We start from the raw sequence: 9,190 nt of genomic DNA, 5'->3' as shown, positions 1-9,190 counted from the left end.
AAAGGCTCACCGGAGAGCATAACATAATATAAAGTTAACATGACTATAACAGCTGAATGCAGTGATTTCCATGTTGCTCAGCAAAACGCTTCACAACTTTATTTAGATCCAATGCCTTTGTGCGCTTTGATTTGAGTTCAACCAAACTTGATAGTCTCTTTTTTGTCATAGTTGACCGCAAATATGTCTTTATGAGGCTGAGACGTCAGGCCTAACTAACATCATAGATAGAGAAATAACGATCTGCAACCTGATTTTTATCATCTCAAAATCAACATTGCAGCTATGCTAGCAACATTGTGCTTTCATTATGATTTCATTTCTCGATAGATAGTTAATCAGTTTTTACCTGTTTCATCCTGTGTCTCCTCTCCCCATGACCCCTGGCTCCCTCGCTTTGCCCTGCTCGGTTTTTTAAAACAATCAGTCTAGAGTTGCTCTCGCGTCATCTCGTGCTGCATTCACTGCAGTCCGACATTAGAAATTAGCGGTCGTAATTCTCAAATGATCCATAATTTATAAGCCTCGCCACCCCTACCGCCAACTGGGGTGGCAGCAGGGGTGGCAAGGCTGTCATTTAGGGTGGCATTTGCCACCCTAGTGGCATTTGCCACCCTATGCCACCCCAGTAGATCCGCCTATGCACGTAGGTAATTGCATTCACACATAGAGGGGACATGCAGGAAAAACAGACATTAAAGAAGATTAATGAAGATAAGAGCACAAAGACTTATTTAATGACAATGTATAACCACAAATAATGGCAACATCATTCCCTGAATTATCATTGTGCATTGATCAACTGATCTCTGTGGCTGAAACGTCCAACTCCTCTTTTAACTTTGATTTTAAGATATTCCCTGTAGAAAAACTGTCTGCAGAAAGGTCTGGCCTTTAATCTTCTAGACAAGACATTTATTTAAAGCTAACATGATTCATAGAGCATCCAAAGATGGAGAAGTATTAGGTTAAGTGTATGAATAATCGACAATGCTGTTATAAAGTGTTTGCCACCCTTACTGATTTCTCAGTTTTGAGTTTTATTGTCACATTTAAATATTTCAAACAATCAAACCAATCCTAATGCCAGATAAAGATAACCTGTAAATATTAATCCTGTATTTTAGTTTGTGTGGTTCCCTCTCTTCAAAACATATTTTAACGTTAGTACATCCAGCGGTTTTCAGACAAGACAGATATATTTCAGAGTATGCCACTGCATTTTTTTAAGATCAAGTCCAGGCTTTGACTAGTCCACTTCATTTCTTTAGCCATTTAAAGGTATACCTGCTAGTTCTTGATTAAGTTCTTTCCTTTTAGCTTGAGAGGAAAAAGCTTGAGCATTTTAGCAGAACTTTGAAATTTACTGATAAGCCTTAAGGTAAATTGTAGAATAGATGTTGTTAATTGTTCTTGTTTTACCTTATGATTATTAGTGTTTCTCTTAATATTTAGTAATTACTGCAAAGATAGTGTGTTAGATTAACATTAAGGTCTTGCATTAATTTTTGTTATGAACGTTTGCTGAATATTAATGTTGAATTTAAATAAATTGTACTATATAACGATCTCCTTGTTCAATAGGTAGATCGTTATATTTATTGTTTTACTTACATTAACTAAGATTAGGATCACTTTATATCATATGAGGTAGAGGATCATGTTTGCCCTTTTACTGTGACTTTTTTCACGATGCATGTATCTATTTCTCTTAAGGTTTATGAAGAATTTTGTGAATCTTTAATCCAGATTGGTCTGAACTAAATCATGATAGAGTTTGTCCATAATCTGCAACATGACGGTTAATTGAGGGCGCTCCCATAGGCCGACTGTGGCCGCCTTCATCTATGTTCAGTTGAAATAAGATAAAGCAATGCTAAACCACAGGTAAATGCTTGCAGTGAGCTGCAGGCTGTTTACATGTAACTCACTAAAAGCACTCTTAATGTCAAGTTTAAGCACACGATTATGACTGCGTTTCACATGAGCCTTCTGGAGTTTAATCTTTGACCCTTGGTATTTTTCCTGTAGGCTTGTCTCTCTGTGTTTTAGACAGTTGTTGCCATGACAGCGGTATAACCTGAGCTGCCAGTCAGGTAGGACAGGTAACCAATGGCATATGGACGAATGCAGCGGCAGGTGCCTGAGCAGGAAGGGCAGAAGTGAAAGAAAACAGGAGAAAAGAGGACGACAGAAACTTGAAACACTTATGAAGGAGTGTGTCAAATAGAAAAAAAACTATCCAAGCTGGAGGACGACAACAACACAGAAGCCCCTGAGGCCTACATGGACGATGGGGCGTTTACCACCATCTCTCTGGCAGACGACTCAGGTACAGAAGTTGTTTATCAAATGTAAGGATCTCTTAAGCAAGAGACCAAATCCTGCTTTTGTAACTGATTCTAGTCAGCTGCAATTTGCTTGCCTTTGCATAGTAAATTAAGTACAAATGATTCTCCTTGGGTGTAAAACAACTGTCCACATTTGAATATACTGGCTATTTTCCTACGTTCACCTCAACATACACCTGATTTATGGAACAAAGGGCTACCAGACAGGGAAGGCGAGCGGCTGTTTAGGTAAGCTCTAAAAGGGATTGGAGGAAGGCCTCTGAATTCACCAGACTTTATTATTGGTTCTCTTTAAGTTTAATGATCTAAAACATGTCTCTTCAAATGTATTTATGAGATCAGTGTGTGAGTGTGTGCGTGAATGGGTGAAGCGCTTTGGTCAAGTCTCCTAACTTGAATAAAGGTGCTATATAAGTACATGCCATTTGCCATTTTACCATTTACCATCATAACACATTCTTGACATATAATTAATAAACACACACTTTAAAAGAGGATATACAACTGTCCTTTTGCAAATTTATTGATTGACTTTATTGATCTCACAGTGGAGAAATGTATTTGTTACATCAGCTCAAATAGTCAAAGAAAGAGAATGTGCCGAAGGAAGAAAAAGGTGCATGGGATATACACCGTACATAAATATGACAGCTTTTTTTTTTTTTTTTTTTTTTTTTACAGTAGGATCATTATACGGGGTTATTGCATGGGGTGTTTACATGGGTATTTATATAGATGGATATTTATATATATAGTTATTGCACTGGGTGTCAAATATAGAGAGACAGGTTATTGCACAGAGTATCAAATAGTAATTGCACATTATACATTGCACAAGTTATTGCTGTTGTGTCGCATTGTAGAGTCTGGTTGCAGCAGGGATGAATGACCTGCAGTAGTGCTCTTTTTTACAAACAGGGTGTAAAAGTCTTTCAATAAAGGAGCTGCTTAGCTCTTCTACAGTCTGGTGCAAGGGGTGAAAGGTGTTGTCCATGATGGATGGAAGCTTGGACAGCGCCCTCCTGTCAGCCACTTCCTCCACTGAGTCCAGAGTGCAGCCTAGGGCAGAAGCGACCTTTCTCACCAGTTTATTCAGTCTCTTTCTGCCCAGCAGATAACAGCGTAGAGGAGGGCTGATGCTACCACAGAGTCATAGAAGGTTTTAAGCAGGGAACTGCTCATTACAAAGGATCTTATCCTCCTCAGGAGGTGGAGGGGGCTCTGGCCCTTCTCAGACAGGGCGTCAGTGTTATGAGTCCAGTCCAGGTTGCTATTGACATAAACACCCAGGTATGGGTCTTCTCCTGACGTCGATCACCGTCTTTCTGGTCTTACTGGTGTTAAGACACAGGTGGTGCTTCTCACACCAGTCTACAAAGTTCATGATGACCAATCAATACTCCAGCTCGTTCCCCTCAGAAACACAGCCTACAATGGCCGAGTCATCTGAGAACTTCTGGAGATGGCAGCTGTCTGTGTTGTAGGTGAAGTCTGAGGTGTAATGGGTGAAGAGGAAAAGAAACAGAACGGTGCCCTGGGGGGCCCCCAGTACTGCAGACTGCAACCTCTGACTGACAGCCATGCAGCCGCATTTACTGAGGGCATTCGGTGAGGTAGTTGATGGTCCAGGCAGCAAGATGTCTGTCCACTCCAGTATCCTCTAGCTTCCCTCTCAGCAGCTCTGGTCTGATGGTGTTGAAAGCACTGAAAAATTCAAAGAACATGACCCTTCAAAGAGCGTGTCTTTTTTACAGTCAGACTTCATGTATCATGTGGAGGTCACTTGAGTTAAACTAATTATTTCGCTAAGTGTCAGGAGAATTAGAGGAATTTTGCTACTCTGGAAATTAATTTGTATGTTTCTGATTGAAATGGAAGGTTTTTAATGCAACACATCAAGCATCACCTCTAACATGCCAAAAAAAGGCAAGTCAAGAAGGCAAGTTTATTTATACAAAAATTCTATATGAGACATCAAAATGAGATGTGAAAACCATAAACTTAAGATTAAGAGCAACATTTTAAACTGAGGTATGAATCAGAATTTAATCTCTAATGTCATGCTTTATTTTAATATTCAGTGATCAGGCAGACATTTCATTGGTTGGATTTTTATTATCAACAGCTGTTTTAAATAAAAAAAATGTTAAAGGAGCCATCATTTTCTGTTTTACTGTGGTTTTCAGGGAGTCAGTTTCAATTGTAGAGATACAAACTAGACACTGAGACACTAGACACCCTTTTGTTATTGATCCTGGAAACATTGGGTCATTTCTTCAAATTCTTACTTAACAAGAAACTGTAAAATGTATGTAAAAAAAAATAGTGCCTTATACAGCAATGCAATACTTTTAAATAGACAACAGACAGGTCAGCACGGTGATGGAATTTGATCCAGTACTCTATAGTCGGTCTGGACCCTTTCAGCGGCAAGAAAGGAAATTCGGTCCCCTTCATCTTTATGTCTGTCCTTACAGATGTGGCACCATCTATACGGGGTATGAAATTTACTGTATGAATTTTGTAAGCAAGGTTCCCAATATAGTGGGAATATATTTTCCTTGTAATGCTAATTGGCACAATGTTTACAATGGACATTAGTGTTTGGATAGCAATAATTGTGGCTAATATATTTCTAATGTTGTGAATTTGTATTTTTCAAGCTTTCTCACAACAAATGGTATTGCCTAAAATGTTTAAGGTCACAGACTACAGGGAGCACATAAGAGAAATACAGGGAGGAAGATAATATACATATTTTGAAATTACTGTAATAGAAATGTTTTCCTTTAGTAGGCTACACTCTAATCTGATCAAAGATTTAGGTATCTTTATGATATTAATCTTGAATCAAAACACATAAGGACACTAATGCTTTTTTGTGTGTGTCCACAGCTGTTTACAAAGCTCTGCCAGGCTATATACAAGTCAAAGTTTTTTTTTTACTGTAGTGCAGAGCAGAACAAGCAAAAGTAGGTTCTTAACTTTCTGAAGGACTGGCGTGGACACGTCCCCACCAATAATAGACTTTGGCAATATGTGGGACAAATTTCTAAATTTTATTTTGCTGCTTTTGAAGGAGGATAATCACTAATGTAGCTTAAAGTGAAAAATATTTATCAATCAATCCACAGTTTTCTGGATGGACTGATGGATTGATGAATTAAACTGAAATTGTGTCCATACTAGGGAGGCATGATATATTGCTGTTTGCATCTGAATCAGCTGTTATTCCTCCTTTTTTTAATACACATTAACGTCTATCTAGAAATATAAATGTAAGTGTATTTTGGGTCTTTTGTGTTCTCAAAAATAGGAAAGCCATTAATTCAATAAATATATGTTTTAGGTCATTTTTGGAAAATACAAACCCTATTGAGAGCGTTTGTGTGGAGCAACTGTAGGTCCATCAGCCACCACCCTGAGAGTGGCCCTACCAACTTTCCTCACAAAGTTACACTCTTGTGCAAAAGACAATGACCTCTGGGGGAAAAAAAGGGTACAAGATAAATGCTAAAATGGCTTGCCATACAGAGGCTGCTTCTCTCATTGCTTTACCCGCTTGTCATCTGCTGATAGTGCGCCCCCTGTTGGTAGATCTTAAAAATAAAAACACCCGGTGGAGGTTTTTTGTTTTTTTTAATATCAACTGTCGTCATCTCTCTCCATCTTCAACTCGGTTGAGTAAAACATCATAGAGCAACTTGACTACACTAAAAGGTCGTTCTTTTAACTGTAGGTGAGTAAGAATCCTCCGTTTCCCAAAAAACTGTAAGAAAAACGTCCAACTTGCTGTTAAAAACGGATTATAGAATGCTAACAGTCGCCATTAGCAGACGATTGCTTTAAATACCAGCTTAACACCAGTGTTCAATTTGACTTGTTACCTTTCTACCTGAGTCAAAAATCGCAGTTTATAACCCTCGCTTCTTGCTTTTCATTATCCTTGTATCTGATGTTAGGAGGGGTTAGCTGCGAAGCTAGTTAGCTAATATGGCTAAGCTAAGCGCACCCATTATCGGACACGTTTTCACCCTTTTCTCGTTTGGCCTAAATGTGACGTTTCACGGTGTTTATTTTTTTGCTCACAAGGTAGTTTATTTCTCTCCAGGGTTGATTGCATTATTCAATAATCAACCTGAGCAGTGATAGAGATCCTGTCAGCAGAAAGCAGACAGGGGTTCACCTCTGATGCAGGGCGCGGTACTCATCATCATCATCATCATCAAAGCAGAGGCACCTGAGCTCTCATCCTGTTTCCAAATAAAACCTGATAATATCCATTTATACAGATAATGGATTATAAAAGATAGATTTCTTTAGTATTATCATTTGTTAATCAACTTTCCTGATATAAAACAGTTTAGTCTCAAAATATTTTGCTCCAATTTAATTTATTGCAAAAAAAAAAAAAAAAAAGTTAACCATCTTTAATTTTTGGTACATTTGAAGGTCTTCATATTAACTCGCTTTCCTCCCTTTTGCTGTTTACCTTCTATAACCAGCCGTATAAAGAAGAATATTATGAATTATTAAAGCATTAAAAGGCAGAGTGTATTTAGGAAATTACACCTGCTGGTCAAATCTAGTGTCTGATGATGATGATGGTCTTATTAACATCTAACCCGAGGTGACCATATTTCCCAATGATAAACAAAGATGAGGTCAAATTTTTAAAAGAGTTGCATAAAACCTATGAATTTAAATGAAACGGATTTATTAAGGAGACACAAAGCTGGCGGAGAGCTGATTTCCCATCAGATCCAAATTAGTCAGTGATTTTTATTAATACCAGACATGGGGTAATATTTTAGCTGTAGGCAGGTGAATCCCCAAAAAATATATTTACCCTAAATAACATCCAAATGAATCATACATGTTAAGCTTTCCGACAGCACACTAAAATAATCAAACACAGGTTATCATTAAATCAGTGTAGCCTGCTTACTTACTTCCATATTCCTGGGATTTATTTTTATATTTAGACAAGTAGCTTCTGTATATGGTATGCCTGAAATACTGCAACAGGAGCCATGGAAAAAAAAACACAAAAAAATTTTTAAATGATGTAAAACTTTTAAAGAATTGCAAAGCAGCACAGCTGAACTTCACCTGCGTTTCTCTCCGTTAGCCAACAGTGGATCTGCAGCCCTGTATACTAAACAGGAGGACGATCTCTTCATCATGAACTGTGACATAGATGGTGAGTCCTGCAGTTTAGCAGGAAATGTTATTTGTTAGGTGTTTTTTATTTTATTGCTAACACTGAATTATTGTGTGTTTCAGGAGACCTGGAGAACCAGGCTGAGATGGAGGAGAAGACGAGGTTGATCAATCAGGTTTTGGAGCTGCAGCACACACTGGAAGGTCGGCAGGAGCTTTCAAGAAATTTTAACTGCGGGACATATTTAACCAACCAGAGCTAATTTAGTTAGCTATGTGGAAGAATTTATTTTCCTGATAACTAGACCCCTCTGCTATGACAGCTAGATTGAGTTGTTTAGTAAATAATGTAGGGTTGGGCTGTCAGACTCACCCTCCTTAGCTGTGGAACTCTGCAGCTCCTCCAGAGTTACTAGAGGTCTGAGTGCTCCTCTGAAGGTTGTTCTTCTTTGCAGTTGATCCGTTTTTAGGCGATGGATTTAATTGTTCTTTTACCTTCTCATAAAGCTACAGGAGTTTATTTACATAGAGATTAATTCTACTTACTGGTATCTTGTTTTTTTTTTAATGTCATTTAGATTTGCTGTTCTTTGTTAGCTTATCACATAAAATCCCCAAAAAATGACATGTGAAAAAGTTCAGGGTATGAATACCTTTCAGGAAAACTAAGTTTGGTTTGATTCAGTTTAAATACAGTTTTCAGTTTCACATTTTCCAAGATAAATGTGCTGGAGCAGATTTCTAAGGTCTCTCATTCGGACGTTTCAGACCTGTCTGCTCGAGTCGACGCAGTAAAGGAGGAGAACCTGAAGTTAAAGTCAGAGAACCAGGTTCTGGGTCAGTACATCGAGAACCTGATGTCAGCCTCCAGCGTCTTCCAGACCACCGACACCAAGAGCAAGCGCAAGTGAGGCTGTGTCAGACGCGCACGGTGGATTTCCAGGGACACGGAGAAGGCGGGAGGGAGGGATTCCTGTAACCATTTTACCCGAGTCAGAACTAAACTAATGTAAATAATGAAAATAGTGTTTGTAAAAAGTTTTGTTTACATTTGAACGCACCAACATTTGGGACATTTTCGTTGAGTCTCGACTAAACGTAATGTTCAAAATTAAGTTAAACATTAAAAAAAATGTTACAAAGAAACTTATCAGCATAAATTTTATTTATTTTGTAAAATATGTTGTTTGACAGCTGGATCTGGTACTTCAGTTGGTCTTTTTTCCCCCCTTCGTGATTCCAACTGTATTCCTCTGCTTGCAGCTCATTAGCTGACCAGTGTTATGCAGAATTAACAATTGTATGACAACAGCATGTATAAGGAATAAGTATTAACATATCTAATGAACTGTCATTAAATTTAGCTCTAAACTGGATAAAGCTGAGGAATCTTTAGTGATGCTTGGAAATCAGCTTCCAGAGCTCAGTGATGACAGAAAAGCACAGAAGCTAAAAGCTAAAGACGTCACAATCAGTGTTTGGATTGCTACTAAAAGAACTCTTTAAGTTTCAGTTTTAACCAAGAAATTATAAATGAAGCTAAATCGAGTTTAAATTTAGTGCTTTTGGTTCCTCTACTTGTGATGGAGGAAGATAGAACAGGTGAAGTAACATGAGAAAGAAAGAAAGATGCTTTCAGAGCTGCTATAAGGACTCTAAGTGGTATTGATCCGATC

The 9,190-nt window shown here is 38.2% G+C and overlaps 1 protein-coding gene across 3 annotated transcripts; it reads left to right on the top strand.

The window, feature by feature from the left end:
- The first annotated feature begins 2,162 nt into the window (after positions 1 to 2,162).
- Positions 2,163 to 9,130, top strand: scoc (short coiled-coil protein). 3 transcript variants are annotated; one of them, XM_015388209.1, is made up of 4 exons: positions 2,163 to 2,332; positions 7,483 to 7,554; positions 7,638 to 7,718; positions 8,283 to 9,130. In XM_015388209.1, the coding sequence occupies exons 1-4, from the start codon at positions 2,287 to 2,289 to the stop codon at positions 8,423 to 8,425; spliced, it is 342 nt and encodes a 113-aa protein (XP_015243695.1). In that variant the 5' UTR covers positions 2,163 to 2,286; the 3' UTR covers positions 8,426 to 9,130. The 3 variants fall into 3 exon arrangements, with proteins under 3 accessions (XP_015243695.1, XP_015243696.1, XP_015243697.1); XM_015388210.1 differs by lacking the exon at positions 2,163 to 2,332 and adding an exon at positions 5,954 to 6,090; XM_015388211.1 differs by lacking the exon at positions 2,163 to 2,332 and adding an exon at positions 5,975 to 6,086.
- Positions 9,131 to 9,190: the final 60 nt, after the last annotated feature.

Source organism: Cyprinodon variegatus, unplaced genomic scaffold (genome assembly GCF_000732505.1).
Source record: "Cyprinodon variegatus isolate N-32 unplaced genomic scaffold, C_variegatus-1.0 Scaffold416, whole genome shotgun sequence".
Classification (NCBI taxonomy): Eukaryota; Metazoa; Chordata; class Actinopteri; order Cyprinodontiformes; family Cyprinodontidae; genus Cyprinodon; species Cyprinodon variegatus.
This window is presented reverse-complemented; position numbering and strand designations above follow the sequence as displayed.